The 21,740-nt window shown below is 37.5% G+C and overlaps 1 protein-coding gene across 2 annotated transcripts in view; it reads left to right on the top strand.

Moving 5' to 3' along the window:
• The first annotated feature begins 1,010 nt into the window (after positions 1-1,010).
• Positions 1,011-21,740, top strand: part of LOC123554497 (nuclear protein AMMECR1-like) — a 29,689-nt gene continuing 8,959 nt past the window's right edge. Inside the window, exons 1-5 of one of the 2 annotated variants that reach the window (XR_006687048.2) lie at positions 1,011-1,247; positions 5,123-5,233; positions 6,661-6,775; positions 8,352-8,436; positions 21,283-21,373. Coding sequence is in view for 1 of the 2 variants with exons in the window: in XM_045344698.2 (XP_045200633.1) it covers positions 1,036-1,247; positions 5,123-5,233; positions 6,661-6,775; positions 21,283-21,373 (529 nt within the window). In the remaining variant the exon portion in view is untranslated. The remainder of the gene's footprint in view (positions 1,248-5,122; positions 5,234-6,660; positions 6,776-8,351; positions 8,437-21,282; positions 21,374-21,740) is intronic. The other variant, XM_045344698.2, reaches the window with a different exon arrangement.

Genomic DNA, 21,740 nt, shown 5'->3' with positions numbered 1-21,740 from the left:
CACAAGTCTGTTTTTTCTTGACCATGAAACAAGCGCTGTCTTTCTTTTCTGTTTTCTTTCATTTCTGCACATAGAATGCACACAGAATACATTTGAACTTTTTTTGATGCAAGGGTTAATTTTACCATAACACGTTCTTTAGTTGGAGTTTCCATAATTAACAATTAATAAAACCTAAAATTCATAAAAAAGATATTGAGTTTGTTAATTCTAACTAATTATCCATATACAATATTTACTATTAAACTGTTGAATCATGAATGGGCTAAATATCATACTTTTCCAGAAAATAACAACATCTTAGATGTTTTGTCAAACAACCCTTATCAAATTGGTAAGGAGAACTTGTCATCAGGTAGGATAGTTAATTGCCCTACAATTGATAGGGTTCTCGGTAGTTAACAGTTTACAGGGGTGATCTAGGGTTACATTGGCCAACTTTCACCAGGCTGTATGGTTCAGCCATCAGATAAAATGTGCTATTTTAGAGGCTTAAAATTTTCTTTAAAGTATTTATATAAAAAATAACCATGCAGCCAGGGAGCCAGGCAATATAATTTAGAGACATCCGCATATGGACGCATTGGTCGAGTGGGCTAAGACGCTTTCCTACGGAGGTGAAGGCCCCTGGTTCGAATCCTGGCTACTCCCATTGCGGTGTGTCCTTGGGCAAGGCACTTTATCACGGTTGCCTCAGTCGACCAGCAAATTGCTGGGGGTAAGGTATAATTGGTTTTAACTGTTCTTTAAATGGGGTCGCTCAAAAGCTCTACAGAGCTTATGTTAACTGTTTCACAAAGAGACGGTAAATAAAATTTACCTTTACCTTTTTACCTTTATATGTATTCATACGGCGGTGCACATGAAACCTTCAATGATGCACAGTGTTATAAATCGATTATGTTATACCTAAAATAATAATTGAAATAAATCAAGCGCGTTTTAAACTGGTTCACGAATATCATCAGAAAAAGAAACAACCCTGATTTCGAAGTTTGAGAACCAGCCAACAGCTGTTTGAGAAGATAATTCACAATGGCCGCGAGCTGTTGTGGAGTGAAGAAACAGAAATTAAATAATTCTATGCCGTCTGTTTCCTGCCATGGAACCTCAAGTTACATGAATGGGCTGAAAAATGGATACACTGTTGCTTGTGCTCAAATGTGTTTCTACTGTTTTGACATACTACACAGCCATTTACACAGTTATGAACCACCTAGAACCCCGTCTTTCACTAACGAATCCTAGTAAGTGGACTCGTCCATGTTTACAAACAATACGTATCGTGTTGGTGGTTTCTTAGTATTTCATTTTTGTCTCGCCAGTTTTTGTTTCGGTACATATCTATTTTCATTTATTTGTAAAACTGATTTGTGATGTTTAAAGCTTAGAAACCAATTCCTCTTTTGTTCCATACATGTATATGGCATATTCCATATAAATGAATAGGGGTGTATATTACCTTTGTGTTGGTAACAAAGAATGGTATTACTAACTAAAGTATATACTGACTTACCTTACAGTACTACATAACAATTTTCAGTCTTGATCCAGTAACAAGTATTTTATAGTAAATAAACTGATAGCTAAATTTTTAACTGAAACCATTAAAAAAAAAATAGTTAAGAAAAATTAATGTTTCACTGTGTGATCTACTAGTTTCACTGTGTGATCTACCACATTGTAAAATGTTAATTTATGTTCGTTTGTATACCAGATTGCCGTAATATACTTTTTACCATCATGAAAGCCCTTTTTGACACTTACCATTAAAATTGCTTGACAAATTTTTGCTCATTATACTCAATTATGCTCTTTCTTTTTTATTTCACACAGACTGATGTTAAAAATCAATTAAAGTACTTAGATATGTGGCTAGTCATACTGGTTAATCTTTGCAATTTTCCTCTACTGATTTTCAATTTAGTGGTTTATTACTGCCATGTCTGTTAGTTTCATATATGGATAGAGTTAGACAAAGTCATGTGAAATATAACTCCTTTCATTGGTTGAGATCAATTAAAGAACTGCTTTTGATTGAAAGTTGAAATTCACAGTAATGCCAGAAAATGTTAAAATTCCACATGGATCCCATTCTCTGTAGGATAAGAGTGGAGCTTTTACAATTTGTTTTGATGAATTGTTCACCAAAATCTAAAGCTAAGATATGAATAAATTAAACAGAATGAATATGGATAGAGCCAACTGAATATAAGACTTGTGGTAATTAGTGTACCCAGGATATGTATACATGTAGGGGCTCCTGGTTTATCACACAGGAATAATATTACCTTGTAAAAATGTTCAAACAATTTTCCCTACAATCAAAGTTCAGTCTTATGAAAATACTAAGGGCCAGTCCGTAATCCAAATACAAGAATTTTACTGAAAAAACTGCATGGATATTTGATTTAAAGAAATACATGTAGAACAACACGCTACAGAGATTAGAGCTGAATATGTTTTATTGAAATTGTTTGTGTCATGTAAAATTACAATTTAACTTGAATAAAACATCCAAATACATATTACATAAAATGATTACCTGTAAATTGTAAGTAGGGTTGAATTAATAATTGTTTGTTTGTGGTAAAATGACCGTAAGTTTTTTGTGTGGTAAGGTAGGTAGGGATTTATTTTTGCATATATTAATGATACTGGGAAAAAAATTGTTTCATTTGACTGGCCAGAAAAAAAGCCAGGTCGCAGCAATTTTCACGGGTAGGTCATGTTACCTCAAACAGATGTTTTTTTAATGATAGTCCAGAGTTTCAATAATTGATCATTATACTACATTGTTCATGTGGCGTCACCGAATGTCTGTTGTCAATCGATCAGTTATGTTCTTACAAAAATGGAATACATAATTATTTACTAAACTAATAAAACAAAACGTTTGGTCATAATATAATGCCGCTTGTTTTCATGCCACTATCAGTCGTCTGCATATGGCAGTACAACATCTACTTTGCACTGAAGCTTGTTATTATTTAAAATGAAAGGAAATAAAAAGCAGTAACTGTTGGGTTCATCAAATTCTTTTTTACAAAAATGAAATATATTCATCATTCAAAAGATATATCTGTTGACAGTATTAAAGCATTTGCACCTAAGTGTTTTAGCTCATCTGAGGACAAAATGCTGAGGGTGAGTTATTGTGATCACTAATTATTGTCCGTCCACACTTTTCTTCCAACAACATCTCCTCTGAAACTGAGGTTGAAGTTGATGAAACCTAGCCTGGATGTTCCTTGAGTGGTCTTCTTCCAAAGTTTTTCAAGCAGTTCTTCTTAGTTGCACATAGGGACTGCCAGAGCTGATAATAGAACGAAACCTTTACACAGGTAATAGAAAGAGCATTGAAACTCGAGGGTAAATGATTTATACGAAGTATAAATCGTTTACCCGAGAGTTTTAATGTTCTTTCTGTTTTGTATCATAGCCATCCATATATTATAATATATGGTAGTTGTAGGCGTTCCACATTGCCATATACAGCAGTTCAGTGAGTACTTAAAATCCTTGCTTTACAAATGTGTAAAGCCCAGGTAAAATAAACCAATGCGAGAGCAGAAAATCAATAAGATACACTTCGCTGTCTACTGTTCCAGACATGCTGGCATACTTTCCTATCCAACAGTGCGGTAACTAGCGTGCGGGTATATTATAAATACCTGCACACTTTTAATTACCGTACCCTGTACTCGGTGTATACGATTTACCTGCACCAAATTTGTTAAGAAAAAACACTGAGCTATGATACAACATCTACTAAACAGCTATATGTACTTCTGTAGGCAGAACCCTTTTCATATAAAGCTTTATACCAAATACCATTAATTAAATGTATAAAGATCTGTAAGAAAATGCTTTGACAGTATACAACATTACTAAGTAAAGAAATAGCAGACTCAGTTTAATTTTAAATAAATTGTTTTAGAAAGTTCATCATTTTGAGAAAAAAGGAGTAATGGCTTGAAATTAGTGTCTGTTCCCATCTTCTGTAAATTGCAATAGCTTTTAAGACTTTGAGGTTATTAAATTCATTTTTAGCTCATCTGATTTTTTGAAAAAAAATGATGAGTTATTGTCATCACTTGAGCGGTTGTCGGCGTCGGCGTCGGTGTCGGCGTCGGCGTCGGCGTTGCCTGGTTAAGTTTTATGTTTAGGTCAGCTTTTCTCCTAAACTATCAAAGCTATTGCTTTGAAACTTGGAATACTTGTTCACCATCATAAGCTGACCCTGTATAGCAAGAAACATAACTCCATCTTGCTTTTTGCAAGATTTATGGCCCCTTTTGTACTTAGAAAATATCAGATTTCTTGGTTAAGTTTTATGTTTAGGTCAACTTTTCTCCTAAACTATAAAAGCTTTTGCTTTGAAACTTGGAATACTTGTTCACCATCATAAGCAGACCCTGTACATCAAGAAACATAACTCCATCTTGCTTTTTGCAAGAATTATTGCCCCTTTTGGACTTAGAAAATCAGTTTTCTTGGTTAAGTTTTATGTTTAGGTCAGCTTTTATCCTAAACTATCAAAGCTATTCCTTTAAAACTTGCAACACTTGTTCACCATCATAAGCTGACCCTGTACAGCAAGAAACATAACTCCATCCTGCTTTTTGCAAGATTTATGGCCCCTTTTGGACTTAGAAAATATCAGATTTCTTGGTTAAGTTTTATGTTTAGGTCAACTTTTTCTCTTAAACTATCAAAGCTATTGCTTTAAAACTTGCAACTCTTGTTCACCATCATAAGCTGACCCTGTACATCAAGAAACATAACTCTATCCTGCTTTTTGCAATAATTATTGCCCCTTTTGGACTTAGAAAAATCATTTTCTTGGTTGAATATTATGTTTAAGTCAACTTTTCTCATAAACTATCAAAGCTATTGCTTTAAAACTTGCAACAGTTTTTCACCATCATAAGTGGACACTGTACATCAAGAAACATAACTCTATCCTGCTTTTTGCAAGAGTGATGGCCCTTTTTAGACTTAGAAAATCATGGGTAGGACAATATTTCTATTATACAAAAAAAATCAGATGAGCGTCAGCACCCGCAAGGCGGTGCTCTTGTTACATATAATTATAATATTATACATTTTCCAATTTCAGCCCATTATTTGTGACTTGGAAATTAGGTAAAGACAAAAGATTACGAGGTTGTATAGGAACATTTTCAGCAACAAACTTGCAATGTGGTCTCAGGGAATATGCTGTCACAAGGTAGGAACCAATTATATCTTGATAAAGAGTATAACCGTTTTTTTTTGAAAGGCAGACTTGTTTAAATGCATAGAAAATGTCCAGCTGACAGAGATTTTCATAAATAAATTACAATCTGCTGTTACATATTGTGTATATATTAACATATTTATGCAAGTGTCAGAGGCTGTTTTCTTGTCATTCAGTTATATGTATTGAATCATTTTCTTGCTGATAAAATACTTTAACCTTTACCCTGCTGGCGGCAAGTGATTCTGCGTTTGCGACCAGTGCAGACCATCTTGGTCTGTTCATGTTGGCTATTCAGTTAGTAAATTTTCCGTGAATACCCCTTCGAATAATAAATGGTATTGCCCAAATTGAATGATGGACCAGTCTATTTTAGAAATTTAGCAGCCTAAAGGTTAACAGTCTTTGACAGTCACATGGACATTATCAGAATGGAATACAATGTGTATGCCAAAACAAATTTTCGTTTGACTTTTAAGAGGCTTCTTGCAACGAAAATGGTGATTATGCCTAAAATTGGTTTTCATAAATTGTTTAGATCGGTCATCAGAGATGCAATGTTATTTTAATCGGGAACTAGAATTCCTAGTGCTATACTTAGTAGAAAGAAACATTATACATTTATTAATTGATTTGCTGGTCAGTGGTAAAAACTATTGACCACCGGCAAGCCACTCAATAATTGTTTTATTACAAGACATCAGAAATAGATTTCAGTTAAGTTTTGACTTTAACCCGACAAAATGCGGAGTTGAACAGTCATACAGCACAAACTAGGAACCAACAATTTATAGGCATCGTGCAGTAAAAGAAGAAATACATTGTGCATTATACTTGCAAATCATGAGTGATAATGTAGTACTAGAGTTATTACAGAGTTGATTTTAACCTTTAGCCTGCTGGCGGCAAGTGATTCTGCCTTTGCGACCAGTGCAGACCACTGGTATTCAGTCGCTATTCAGTCAGTAAATTTTCAGCAAACACCTCTTTGAATAATAAATGGTATTGCCTAAATTGAAAGATGGATCAGTCCATTTCAGAAATTTAGCAGGCTAAGGGTTAAACTGATAATACCAGACGTTGTTACAGAACATGAAAAAAAAATTGCATGGGTAGGGAGTTTAAGCTAGGTAGGGTCCGGTTACCATGAGTAATAACTTGATGAATTGACTAGCAGTTGTCTAGATAAATCCCAGAAAAATTGCTATATAAATCTCAGAAAAAATGCTATTCTATTCTCAGAAAAATTGCTATAAAATTCTCAGAAAAATTGCTTAAAACCCATCAGAGAAACAATACAATAATGACGAACTTGAATAAAGTTAAGAAGCACATGTAGAACATTGGACTTTTTATTTAAATATGATTTCATTATTTATTTTTTTGTACATGTATAAAAGAACATGCTTGTATTTCAGTGCAATGCGTGACAGTCGCTTCAGTCCAATCACGAAGGAAGAGTTTCCTCGCCTCCATTGTTCAGTCTCCATCCTAACTCATTTTGAGGAAGCCAGGGATTACTTAGATTGGGAGGTATAAAACATACTTACTCCTTTATATCAGGTTACCGTAATTGCCAGAAAATTGTGCCCACCCTTTTGTTTTATACTTCAGAATTGATCATCTCTCAGTGATTGAATGTGGGAAGTGTCTGCTAATACAGGTACTTTTTCTTTATTTTGCATCTTGGAAGAATTCATATGAAGTAGTTTAGTATTTTTTGAAAGTTCTGCATTTTCCAGGATTTGGGAAACATATTTGTTAGTAAATACAGGTAAATGGGCAATATTCCCTATGTGCTTGGTTTGTAAAGACTAGTAAACATATTTGGGTTTGTTTGGTTTTAATTTAAAGTAACACAAGCAGGGCTTTTGGGCAGTTAGTTTAAATTTTTTAGCTCACCAGAGCACAAAGTGCTCAAGGTGAGCTATCGTGACGGGTCATTGTCCGGCATCCGTCGTGTGATGTTCGTTGTCTGTCAGCATTTGCCTTGTTAACACTCTAGAGACCACATTTGTGACCCAGTCTTTATGAAACTTAAGTCAGAATGTTTGTCTTGATGATCTCTAGGTCAAGTTCAAAACTGGGTCATGTGGGGTCAAAAACTATATCAGTAGGCCAGATCAAAGGAAAATCTTGTTAACACTCTAGAGTCCACAGTTTAAGTTTGAAACTCATGAGAATCTGTCAGAATGTTTGTCTTGATGACCTCTGGGTCAGATTTGAATCTAGGTCATGTTGGGTTAAAAACTAGGTCACCCCATCAAATCAAAGGAAAAACTTTTTAACACAAGAGGCCACAGTTGCGACTCAATCTTTATGAAACTTAGTCAGAATGCTTGTTTAGATGATCTCTAGGTCGAGTTTGAAACTAGGTCATGTGGAAACAAAAACTAGGTCAGTGGGCCAGATCAAAGGAAAATCTTGTTAACACTCGAGTCCACAGTTTGTTTGAAACTCATGAGAATTGGTCAGCATGTTTGTCTTGATGACCTCTAGGTCAAGTTTGAATCTGGGTCATGTGGGGTCAGATACTAGGTCACCTGGTCAAATCAAAGGAAAATCTTGTTAACAATCTAGAGGCCACAGTTGTGACTCAATCTTTATGAAACTTAGTCAGAATGTTTGTCTTGATGATCTCTAGGTCAAGTTTGAAACTGGGTCATGTGAGGTCAAAAACCAGGTCAGTAGGCCAGATCAACTCTGGTGAGCAATATAGGGCCATCTTGGCCCTCTTGTTTCGTCTTGTGGGCTCTCTGAAACAATCAGATGAGCGTGTTTTAGCAAGGTATATAATATAAAGATATAACTTGGCACATATGGAAGTTCCCATGTTTATTTATCTCTGTTAAACTGTATTTATTCAGATTGTACTAATTAAAATGAAACTTGGAATAGCAAAGTAATTTAAACAAGATGTACCAAATAGATGGATTTAATTTTCTTAAATTTCAACTGTTAGGACCTTTTTTCATGTCTAATAGCTGTATAAGTTTCTGCTTCTAGCCCCTAGCTAGCTAGACGTCTGGAAATGAAAATGAAATATGATTAACATGTAAAGTGACAGGTCACAGGGATGTGTCTAATTGTTCATGTTAACGTAACACAGCAGGTGAGGAGCTTTTTGTCAGTCGTCAGTGTGCGAATTCTTCACGTACATGCTTTCAGCGGCATAATGTACTCAAAACAGTTGAGTATGTGAATATTTTATATGTTACTGGTAGGGTTCAAGCGAGAAGGGAAATGCCTCTTATTCTTGCTTCTGCAAAGTTGTGAGGCTTTTTTTAAAAGTCTGTAAAGCAGATATTGTCATAGATCATAGAAAAGAAACCCTTTAACCTTTACCCTGCTATATTTGCAAAATGGTCTGGTCCATCGTTCAATTTGGGCAGTACCATTTATTAATCGAAGGGGTGTTCACTGAAAATTTACTAACTGAATAGCGAACAGTGCAGACCATGATCAGACTGCACGGATGTGCAGGCTGATCTTGGTCTGAACTGGTCGCAAAGGCAAAATCACTTGCCACAAGCAGGCTAAAGGTTAATAGATTTATACCAGTAAGCTTACAGAGTTGTTTATTATGTCTCCCTCCATAAAATAGGGGAGACATATTGGTTTTGCCTTTGTTGTCCATCTGTCTGTCCATCCGCATTAAGCTTGTCAGGCTTTCACAGGTCAAACTGCTGGCCGGATTTCGACGAAACTTCTCAGGAATGATCAGTACAAACCCTAGTTATGCATATCGCCAGCACGTTCTGCTTCGCTGCACAAAATGGCCACCAGAGCTAAAAATAGAAAAATCTTGTCTGGCTTTCACAGGTCAAACTGTTGGCTGGATTTCAACAAAACTACATTAACACAGGAGTGGTCAGTACCAACCCTTATTTTGCATGTCGCCGGCATGTTCCGCTCCGCTGCACAAAATGGCAGCCAGAGCTAAAATTAGAAAAATCTTGTCTGGCTTTCACAGTTCAAACTGCTGGCTGGATTTCAACGAAACTTCATGTGAGTGATCAGTACCAACCCTAGTTGTGCATATCGCCGGCAGGTTATGCTTCGCTGTACAAAATGGCCGCCAGAGCTAAAAATAGAAAAATCTTGTCTGGCTTTCACAGGTCAAACTGCTAGTTGGATTTCGACAAAACTTCATAGGAGTGATCAGTACCAAGCCTAGTTATGCATATCTCAGGCACGTTCCAATTCGCTGCGCAAAATGGCCGCCAGAGCTAAAAATAGAAAAATCTTGTCCGGCTTTCACAGGTCAAACTGCTAGCTGGATTTCGACAAAACTTCACAGGAGTGATCAGTACCAAGCCTAGTTATGCATATCGCCGGCACGTTCCAATTGGCTGCACAAAATGGCCGCCAGAGCTAAAAATAGAAAAATCTTTTCCGGCTTTCACAGGTCAAACTCTGGCTGGATTTCTACGAAACTTCACAGAAGTGATCAGTACCAAGCCTAGTTGTGCATATTGCTGACACGTTCCACTTCGCTGCACAAAATGGCTGCCAGAGCTAAAGGTATCCATAGGGGGAGACATGTTTTTGTGACAAAAACACCTAGTTACTTTTCGTTCTGTTCTACTTCCTGTCTGGCTTGATCCCTGCTTTAAAATTGTGAAATTCAGAATCTATTCCCACTAGCTTGGACTGACAATGCCAGGTCTTTATCTTTTGCAGTATATTGTGAGAAAATTACTGTAACATGTCCATGTTTCAATATGTTGTTTTTATTGTCCAAAACTGAGTTTTTAGCTCCACTATTCAGAGAATAGGGGTGCTATTCTACTCACCCTGGCGTCGGCGTGTCCTTTCTTGGGTAAAGTTTTTCGGCAACTTTTGTTAGTTTTTGTGATCGCTCGATGTCCGGCGTCTGTCTGTCGTCAGTCGTCTGTCAACATTTAGCTTGTGTATGCGATAGAGGCTGTATTTTTCAACTGATCTTCATGAAATTTGGTCAGAATGATTATCTTGATGAAATCTAGGTCAAGTTCGAAACTGAGTCATCTGGGGTCAAAAACTAGGTCATTAGGTCAAATCAAAGAAAAACCTTGTGTATGCGATAGAGGCTGTATTTTATAATTAATCTTCATGAATTTTGGTCAGACAGATTACCTTGATGAAATCTAGGCCAAGTTCGAAAATGGGTCATCTGGGATCAAAAACTAGGTCACTAGGTCAAATCAAAGAAAAACCTTGTGTATGCAATAGAGGCTGTATTTTTCAATTAATCTTCATGAATTTTGGTCAGAATGATTACCTTGATGAAATCTAGGCCGAGTTCAAATATGGGTCATCTGGGATCAAAAACTATGTCACTAGGTCAAATAAAAGAAAAACCTTGTGTACGCGATAGAGGCTGTATTTTTCAATTAATCTTCATGAATTTTCGTCAGAATGATTACCTTGATGAAATCTAGGCCGAGTTTGAAAATGGGTCATCTGGGGTTAAAAACTATGTCACTAGGTCAAATCAAAGAAAAACCTTGTATATGCGATAGAGGCTGTATTTTTCAATTAATCTTCATGAATTTTGGTCAGAATGATTACCTTGATAAAATCTAGGCAAAGTTCGAAAATGGGTCATCTGGGGTCAAAAACTAGGTCACTAGGTCAAATCAAAGAAAAACATTGTGTATGCGATAGAGGCTGTATTTTTCAATTAATCTTCATGAATTTTGGTCAGAATGATTGCCTTGATGAAATCTAGGTCAGATTTGAATATGGGTCATCTGGGGTCAAAAACTAGGTCACTAGGTCAAATCAAAGGAAAAGCTTTTTTATGCGATAGAGGCAGTATTTTTCAATTGATCTTCCTGAAACTAAGTCAAAATGATTACCTTAATGAAATCTAGGAAAAATTTGAAAATGGGTCATCTTGGGTCAAAAACTAGGTCACTAGGTCAAATCAAAGAAAAACCTTGTGTATGCGATAGAGGCTGTATTTTTCAATTGATCTTCTTGAAATTTGGTCAGAATGATAGCCTTGATGAAATCTAGGTCAAGTTCGAATATGGGTCATCTTGAGTCAAAAACTAGTTCACTAGGTCAAATCAAAGAAAATATTTACTTATAATCAATATTTTTGCTCCAATTTTAATGATAATTGGTCAGAATATTTTTATGCCCCCGAAGGGAGGCATATAGTTTTTGAACCGTCTGTCGGTCTGTCAGTCTGTCTGTCGGTCTGTCCGCAATTTTCGTGTCCGGTCCATATCTTTGTCATCGATGGATGGATTTTCAAATAACTTGGCATGAATGTGTACCACAGTAAGACGACGTGTCGCGCGCAAGACCCAGGTCCGTAGCTCAAAGGTCAAGGTCACACTTAGACATTAAAGGATAGTGCATTGATGGGCGTGTCCGGTCCATATCTTTGTCATCGATGGATGGATTTTCAAATAACTTGGCATGAATGTGTACCACAGTAAGACGACGTGTCGCACACAAGACCCAGGTCCGTAGCTCAAAGGTCAAGGTCACACTTAGACTTTAAAAGATAGTGCATTGATGGGCGTGTTCGGTCCATATCTTTGTCATCGATGGATGGATTTTCAAATAACTTGGCATGAATGTGTACCACAGTAAGACGATGTGTTGCGCGAAAGACCCAGGTCCGTAGCTCAAAGGTCAAGGTCACACTTAGACGTTAAAGGATAGTGCATTGATGGGCGTGTCCGGTCCATATCTTTGTCATCGATGGATGGATTTTCAAATAACTTGGCATAAATGTGTACCACAGTAAGACGACGTGTCGCACACAAGACCCAGGTCCGTAGCTCAAAGGTCAAGGTCACACTTAGACTTTAAAAGATAGTGCATTGATGGGCGTGTTCGGTCCATATCTTTGTCATCGATGGATGGATTTTCAAATAACTTGGCATGAATGTGTACCACAGTAAGACGACGTGTCGCACGCAAGACCCAGGTCCATAGCTCAAAGGTCAAGGTCACACTTAGACGTTAAAGGTCATTTTTCATGATAGTGCATTGATAGGCGTGTCCGGTCCATATCTTTGTCATTCATACATGGATTTTAAAATACCTACGCATGAATGTGTGACACAGTAAGACGATGTGTCGTGCGCAAGACCCAGTTCCGTAGGTCAAAGGTCCTAAACTCTAACATCGGCCATAACTATATATTCATTCAAAGTGCCATCGGGGGCATGTGTCATCCTATGGAGACAGCTCTTGTTTTCCATGAAATCACTAGGTCAAACATGTTTACTCTGTTTAATATGCTGTGTTATGGTGTGTTTCTCAGGTGAGCGACCTAGGGCCATCTTGGCCCTCTTGTTTTTCTGTCATATCTTTGTAACTATTGCTTATATCTTACTGTATCTTCACATAAACATTGTCCAGCATACAAACAAAGTATATGCAGGGGCTGGGCTCATTATACATAAGGTCAAGGTCACCAAGGTGTTATACTAAGGTTATTTTTAAGGTTAAAGTTTTTCGGCAACCTTTGTTTTTCTGTCATATCTTTGTGACGTTTTCTTATATCTTACTGTAACTTCACATAAACATTGTCCAGCATACAAACAAAGTATGTATTAGCCAATGGCTAATAAAATGCCACTTTGGCTACAAATGTGATGGTCTATTTTGCAAATTTTTGTATGATTTTAACAGCTTATTATTGCGGCCCTGCCAAGTTGTCATACTTGGAATTATTTTCATGTTAATTTTTTTCGAAAGCTTCGTTTATAGACATATCTTTGGTACTTTAAAAGATAATGACTTGAAATTAAAAACATTTCTTTATAATCATCATCTGCATGTGTGGTTATAATCCCCATAACTCTAATTGTATTTTTGGCAGAATTATGCCCCTTTCATACTTAAAGTTTTTTGGCAATCTTTGCTTTCTGGATATAACTTTAGTACAATATAAGATAATGACTTGAAACTTAAAATGTATCTTTATCATCATCATCTGCTATAATAATAAATAAATAAAATAAATAAATAAAATAAAACAAAAATAAATAAAAAATAAATGGAAATATAATTTGAGTTTAGCAAAGTGTTTATACTTTATGTGCATGTAGTTTCTTGGACTGTTTTTTCTGATATAATTTAATTCCATCAAAATAAAGTACGTCAGTGCCTCTTCCATACTTGAACTTTAACCCCTCTGAGTAGTAGGGTCTTTTTACCGTCATTTTATGAATATAAGACGCACATTTTTTTTACCGAGATCTGGTCTCGGAGGGCCGGAACTTCACTTGGAAGCAAAGAAAATCACAAAGCCGGATCCAAAGATGCAAGCCTTTACAGCCTCTGTGTCATGGGTCTACAAGTTCCTAAGAAGGAATAATCTATCGATTCCACGTTGCACTCACATCGCCCAGAAATTACCAGACAATTTTGAAGAGAAGATCACCGAGCTTCAGCGCTTTGTCATCAGACAGAGGAAGCTACACGATTACGATCTGAGCCAGATTGGGAATGCAGACCAGACTCCCTTGATGTTTGATCTACCGTCCAACACCACTATCAGCAGCAAGGGCGCTAAATGTGTTACGATCAACACCACGGGTAACGAAAAGAATCGGTTCACAGTAATGCTGGCTTGTACGGCCGATGGTGGGAAGTTACCACCATATGTCATGTTTAAGAGGAAGACACTACCCAAGTCTACAAAATGGCCAAAGGGCATCATCGTCCGTTGCCAGGAGAAAGGTTGGATGGACCAGAATCTTGTCCATGACTGGATCAAGACCGTTTGGGGGAAGAGACCGGGTGGCCTAACCAAGAAATCGTTTCTCGTGCTACATGCTTTTCGGGCACACCATTCAGAAGACGTGAAACAGAAGTTATCTTCCGAGTACCGGACTACGCTTACCATCATTCCCGGCGGTATGACGTCGATTCTGCAGCCGTTAGACGTGGCAGTCAGCAAACCCATGAAGACACTTCTTCAAAGGAAATGGTTGAATTGGTACGCTGAGGGGTGATCACCGCCTAAGGGAAGATAAGAAAGCCAGAACTCGAGGAAATCTGCGCATGGATCGTTGAATCATGGCAAGAACTCGACCCAGCCATCATCCAGAGGGGCTTCAAAAAATGTTTCATCAGCAACAAGATGGACGGGACTGAAGACGATATTCTTTTCGAAGAGTTTATCTCGAAGAGTGGTGTGGAAGATCAACAGTCCTACCCAGACGAGGAAGAAGATGAGAATCCTCTGAATTCCTACTACTCCGACCTAACAATCTCTATGTCAGAAGACAAGTTCCACCAATTCTGTGGGTCAGACAGTGAGACCGAGTTTGATGGTTTCGATGAAGACGATCTTCCACTGGGAGATCTGAGACAGTGAGAAACTGATTGTCTCAAATACTGTGACCGGGTTTCCTGGTCAGCTCTTTTAAGGGCTACACAATTTATTCGAAAGAATGCCTCTCATATTGTCTATAAAAAAATAAATAAATAAATTTCATTGAAACTGTCAATTTAAATGCATCTGACCTCGAAAGTCGTTTTCACAACTTTGTTAAAATTACGAGCACCATTTCAGTGGCCGACCTATGCCGGAAATATAGAATTTCTTTACATTTTTACAGGTTTTTAAGATTCTTTTATTGAATAAATTAATTCCATTGAAACTATCAAATTAGTCTCTTACCTCGCGAATTTTATAATTCGTTTTGATAAAATAAGCGGCCGATCGATCACGAAAGATGCTGTTTCATAACACATTAACTCATTTTTAGTTCACCAAAGGCTCATGGTGAGCTTTTGTGACCGCTCAATGTCCGTCGTCCGTCGTGCATCGTGTTTCCGTCAACATTTTCTAAAAAAATCTTTTTGAAAACCACTGGGCAGAATTACACCAAACTTCACAGGAATGATCCTTGGGTGGTCCCCTTTCAAAATTATTCAAAGAATTGAATTCCATGCAGAACTCTGGTTGCCATGGCAACCAAAAGGAAAAACTTTAAAAATCTTCTCCTCAAAAACAAGAAGCCCTAGAGCTTAGGTATTTGGTGTGAAGCATTGCCTAATGGACCTCTACCAAGTTTTTTCAAATCATGACCCCTGGGTCAAAATTGACCCTGCCCCAGGGGTCACTTGATTTTATATAGGAAAATCTTAAAAAATCTTCTCCTCAAAAACCAGAAGTCCTAGAGCTTAGATATTTGGTGTGAAGCATTGCCTAGTGGACCTCTACAAAATTTTTCAAATCATGACCCCAGGGTCAAAATTGACCCCGCCCCAGGGGTCACTTGATTTTACATAGGAAAATCTTAAAAAATCTTCTTCTCAAAAACCAGAAGCCCTAGAGCTTAGATATTTGACATGTAGCATTGCCTAGTGGACATCAACTAAAGTTGTTCAAATCATGACCCCGCCCCAGGGGTCACTTGATTTTACGTAGGAATATCTTCAAAAATTTTCTAAAAATAAACCAGAAGGCCTAGAGCTTAGATATGTCACATGTAGCATTGCCTAGTGGACATCTACTAAAGATGTTCAAATCATGACCCCGGGGTCAAAATTGACCCCACCCAAGGGGTCACTTGATTTTTACATAGGAATATCTTAAAAATATTTGTAAAAATAAACCAGAAAGCCTAGAGCTTAGATATTTCACATGTAGCATTGCGTATTGGACCTCTACAACATTTGTTCAAATCATGACCCCCCGGGGGTCAAAATTGACCCCTCCCCAGGGGTCACTTGATTTTACATAGGAAAATCTTCAAAATTTTTCTAAAAATAAACCAGAAGGCCTGGAGCTTAGATATTTGACATGTAGCATTGCCTATTTGGCCTCTACAAAATTTATTCAAATCATGACCCCCGGGGTCAAAATTGACCCTGCCCCAGGGGTCACTTGATTTTACATAGGAAAATCATCAAAAATTTTCTAAAAATAAATCAGAAGGCCTAGAGCTTAGATATTTGACATGTAGCATTGCTTATTGGACCTCTACAAAATTTATTCAAATCATGACCCCCGGAGTCAAGATTGACCCCGCCCTAGGGGTCACTTGATTTTACTTAGGAAAATCTTCAAAAATGTTCTAAAAATAAACCAGAAGGCCTAGATCTTAGATATTTGACATGTAGCATTGCGTATTGGACCTCTACAAAATTTATTCAAATCATGACCCCCGGGATCAAGATTGACCCCGCCCCAGGGGTCACTTGATTTTACATAGGAAAATCTTCAAAAATGTTCTAAAAATAAACCAGAAGGCCTAGATCTTAGATATTTGATATGTAGCATTGCCTAGTAGACTTCTACAAAATTTATTCAAATCATGACCCCCGGGTTCAAATTGACCCTGCCCCATGGGGTTACTGAATTGTAGATAGAAAAATCTTCAAAATTTTCTAAAAATAAATCAGAAGGCTTAGATCTTAGATATTTGACATGTAGCATGCATTGCCTAGTGGACCTCTACAAAATTAGTGTAAATCTTGTTAAAATGTATATGCCTATGTGCTCTATGTCAAAACTTGATCATATCATTTTGAGCAATGGTACTCAGGTGAGTGATACAGGGCCATCATGGCCCTCTTGTTTTGGTTTAAGTTTTTGATAAAGTCAAATATCTCTGTTACTATCAAAGCTTTTGACTTAAAACTTAAAATAGATATTTACTATCAAGTTTACACCAGGAGAATTCCCATAACTCTGATTGGAATTTTGACAGACTTATGCCCTTTTTTAACTTAGAATTTTTTGGTTAAAGTTTTATAAAGTTATTACTGGCACAGCTCTAATTCAGTCAAGCACTGAGAAAAGTCGAGCGTGCTATCTTACTGACAGCTCTTGTTCTATATTTAGTAACAATGACCTTGACCCCAACTGCCTACAATGTAAAAAGAAAAAATAAGAATTGGTCTCAATGAAAGCTACCTATTGACTAAGTTGTGTCTGCTTACCTCATTCCTAACTGAAGTTATTGTGAGAAAGTCACATTTCTATTTTTAGTAACAACGTTCTTGACCTTGACCTAAGCAACATAAAATATATGTAAAACCATGTTCTCCATGCAAGCGGATTAAATTTCAAGTATGGATGCAATACCCTATTCCTTAGCAGAAACAATTTTCTATTTTCGGTAACAGGGAAAAGTGGTTTTCTCACAATAACTTCAGTTAGGAATGGGGTACCTGAAACCGTCTAGGCTTAAAACTATGATTTCTTCTGCGGTGCGGGGGTGGAGGGGGGGTGGGGATTAAAGGAATACAGGATTTAATGTAATGCTTCTGTCTGTGACAATTCTGTTAGAAGTTTGCTTTTGATGTTATGAATAATAGGAACAAGAGGGCCAAGATGGCCCTAGGTCGCTTACCTGAGTAACACACCATAACAGTGTAAACATGTTTTACCTAGTGATTTTATGGAGACAAATATTCTGACTAATTTTCATTAAGATTGGACCAAAAAAAACGTGGCCTCTTGAGTGTAAACAAGCATTTTCTTTGATTTGACCTAGTGACCTAGTTTTTTACCCCACATGACCAAAATTTGAACATCCAAAATTTCATGAAAACAAACATTCTGACAAAGTTTCGGGAAGATTGGAGCAAGAAATTGGCCTCAAGGGTGTATACAAGCTTTTCCTTTGATTTGACCTAGTGACCTAGTTTCTGACCCCAAGTGACCCAGATTTGAAATCGTCTAAGACTCCATGATAGCAAACATTCTGACCAAGTTTTATGAAAATAGAATAAAAAATGTGCCCCCTAGAGTGTAAACAAGCTTATTCTTTGATTTAACCTGGTGATCTAGTTTTTGACCCCACATGACCAAGATAAAAAATTATCAGAGATTTCATGCAGACAAACATTCTGACCAAGTTTCATGCACATCAAATGAAAAGTGCAGCCCCTATTGCATGCAAAAGATTTTTCTTTGACTTTAACAGGTGACCTAGTTTTTGACCCCAGATGATCCAGATTCGAACTTGGGCTAAAGATCACCAAGATCATCATTTTGACCAAGTTTCATGAAGATAGGGTCATAAACGTAGCCTCGGGAGTGTTATCAAGCTTTTCCTTTGATTTGACTGGATGACCTAGTTTTTGACCCCACATGACCCAGATTTGAACTTGACCTAGAGATCATAAAGACAACCATTCTGACCAATTCTCATGAGTTTCACACTTAAATTGTGGTCTCTAGAATGTTTACAAGATTTCCGTTGATCTGGCCTAGTGACCTAGTTTTTGACCCAACATTACCCAGTTTCGAACTTGACCTAGAGATCATCAAGACAAACATTCTGACCAAGCTTCATAAAGATTGAGTCACAACTGTAGCCTCTAGAGTGTTCACAAGCCTTTTCTTTGATTTGACCGGGTAACCTAGTTTTTGACCTCACATGACCCAGATTCAAACTTGACCTAGAGATCATCAAGACAAACATTCTTACTAAGCTTCAAAAAGATTGAGTCACAACTGTGGCCTCTAGAATGTTCATAAGCTTTTCCTTTGGTCTGTCCTAGTGACCTAGTTTTTGACCCCACATGACCCAGTTTCAAACTTGACCTAGAGGCCATCAAGACAAGCATTCTGACTAAGTTTCGTAAAGATTGAATCACAACTGTGGCCTCTAGAATGTTCATAAGCTATTCCCTTGATTTGACCGTGTGACCTAGTTTTTGACCCCACTTGATCCAGATTCGAACTTGACCTGGAGATCGTCAAGACAAACATTCTGACCAAGTTTCATAAAGATTGAATCACAACTGTGGCCTCTAGGATGTTCACAAGCTTTTCCTGTGATCTGGCCTACTGACCTAGTTTTTGACCCCACATGACCCAGTTTCGAACTTGACCTAGAGATCATCAAGGCAAACATTCTGACCAAGTTTCATAAAGATTGGGTCACAACTGTGGCCTCTAGAGTGTTCACAAGGCAAATGTTGACACACGACATACGCTGACACACGCCCAACAGTGTCCAGACAATGTCCTTGAGCACTGTGTGCTCAGGTGAGCTTAAAATAGGGAAATGAAATATGTGAAAGGTTTTCCATTTTTTCAGTACAGGGGGCAGGGCTTATTAGGAGCAGAAAATTTTGTAGGAGAAAAATCATGTTGCAATAAAAAATAGTTTTTGCTATAATTACATGTATGTTTCACTTCAGAAGAAAGTTACTTAAAAGCTTAATGCATTTCGAATGGTATGGTCAAGATATGTATAATAATTTTTAGCTCACCTGTCACAAAGTGACAAGGTGAGCTATTGTGACCGCTTGATGTCTGTCGTGCCTAGTGCGTCGTCCGTCGTCCATCAACAATTTCTAAAAAAATCTTCTTCTTGAAAACCACTGGGCAGAATTACACCAAACTTCACAGGAATGATTCTTGGGTGGCCCCCTTTCAAAATTTTTCAAAGAATTGAATTCCATGCAGAACTCTGGTTGCTGTGGCAACCAAAAGGAAAAACTTTAAAAATCTTCTTGTCCAAAACCACAGGGCCTAGGGCTTTGATATCTGGTGTGTAGCATCATTTAGTGATCCTCTACCAAAATTGTTCAAATTATCCCCTTTGGGTCAAATATGACCCTGCACCGGGGGTCACATGGTTTATATAGACTTATATAGGGAAAACTTTGAAAATCTTCTTGTACAAAACCACATGGCCTAGGGCTTTGATATTTGGTATGTAGCATCATCTAGTGGTCCTCTACCAAGAATTTTCAATTTATCCCCCTAGGGTCAAATATGGCCCCGCCCTTGGGGTCATATAGACTTATATAGGGAAAACTTTGAAAATCTTCTTGTACAAAACCACATGGCCTAGGGCTTTGATATTTGGTATGTAGCATCATCTAGTGGTCCTCTACCAAGATTTTTCAAATCATCTCCCTAGGGTCAAATATGGCCCCGCCCGGGGGTCCCAAGTTTTACATAGTCTTATATAGGAAAAAAAGTTTAAAAATCTTCTTGTCTGAAACCACAACACTTAGACCTTTGATATTTGGTTTGTAGCATTGTCTTATGGTCCTCAACCAAAATTGTTCAAATTGTACCCCTTGGGTGGAAAGAGGCCCTGTCCAGCCCTGGGGGTCCCAAGTTTTATATAGACTTATATAGGAAAAAGGTTTAAAAATCTTCTTGTCTGAAACCATACGACCTAGGCTTTTGATATTTGGTATGATGCATTGTCTAGTAGTCCTCTACCAAAAGCATTCAAATTATGCCCCTGGGGTTAAAAGAGGCCCCGCCCTGGGGTCACTTAGTTACTATGTGAATTATACAGGAAAAATACTTAAAACATCATCTGATCCTATTTCCAAGACTGTTTAATTATAATTACCTGATGACCCTAAGTAATATGATGTCACTTGACTGTGACCTTGACCTACTGACCTACTTTCTTGTTTTTTAAGATCTATACAGCCTTGAAAGGTTGATGACATGATGCACAGTTTTGCATACAAATCGTAAAACTGAATTTCATTGACCATAAATGTGACCTGCTGACTTTCTTAATATTTTATCATCATTTTGACATTTGAAACATGTAGCTCATGTTACTCAGGTGAGCGATCCAGGGTCATCATGACCCTCTTGTTGATGGAAAATATTCAGAAAAAAAAATCCAAAACTGTGGCGGAGGGGCACATACTTCCAGAGAATGGAAGAAGACCAAATTATGGCCACCAAAAGGGTACAAAAACTCTTGAGTTCTATTTGAATTTTGTTTGAAGACATTTCATGTACATCATTATACATAATTTGTATTTACAGGTTTGAAATCTAACAAAATCTGTTAACAATTACAAGGTGTTCAATGTAGGATTATGTAGAAAAGTAGTTAACCTTTACCATGCTGGACATGATTGACTCTGCTTTTGTGACCAGTGTAGATCATGATCAGCCTGCACATCCATGCAGTCTGATCATGATCTGCATTAATCGCCATTCAGTCAGTATCTTTTTCATAAGCATCCCTTTTAACAGTTAATGGTACTGTCCAAATTGAATGATGGACCAGTTCATTATAGAAATTTAGCAGGGTATAGGGGTTAATATAGCTTGCTTGTTCTCATTACAGGTTGGAACAAATGGAGTTCGCATAGAGTTCATAAATGAGAAAGGTCACAAGAAAACTGCCACATATCTGCCAGAAGTTGCAGTAGAACAAGGTATTTTGAAAAACTCTTTTTAGCTCACCTGTCACAAAGTGACAAGGTGAGCTTTTGTGATCGCGTGGCGTCCGTCGTACGTCGTCCGTCCGTCCGTCCGTGCGTTCGTGCGTGCGTAAACTTTTGCTTGTGGCCACTCTAGAGGTCACATTTTTCATGGGATCTTTATGAAAGTTGGTCAGAATGTTCATCTTGATGATATCTAGGTCAAGTTCGAAAATGGGTCACGTGCGGTCAAAAACTAGGTCAGTAGGTCTAAAAATAGAAAAACCTTGTGACCTCTCTAGAGGCCATATTTTTCATGAGATCTTCATGAAAATTGGTCAGAATGTTCACCTTGATGATATCTAGGTCAAGTTCGAAACTG

Source organism: Mercenaria mercenaria, chromosome 7, assembly GCF_021730395.1.
Source record: "Mercenaria mercenaria strain notata chromosome 7, MADL_Memer_1, whole genome shotgun sequence".
Lineage (NCBI taxonomy): Eukaryota > Metazoa > Mollusca > Bivalvia > Venerida > Veneridae > Mercenaria > Mercenaria mercenaria.
The sequence above is the reverse complement of the archived record's forward strand: the minus strand, read 5'-3'. Positions and strand labels throughout refer to the sequence as shown.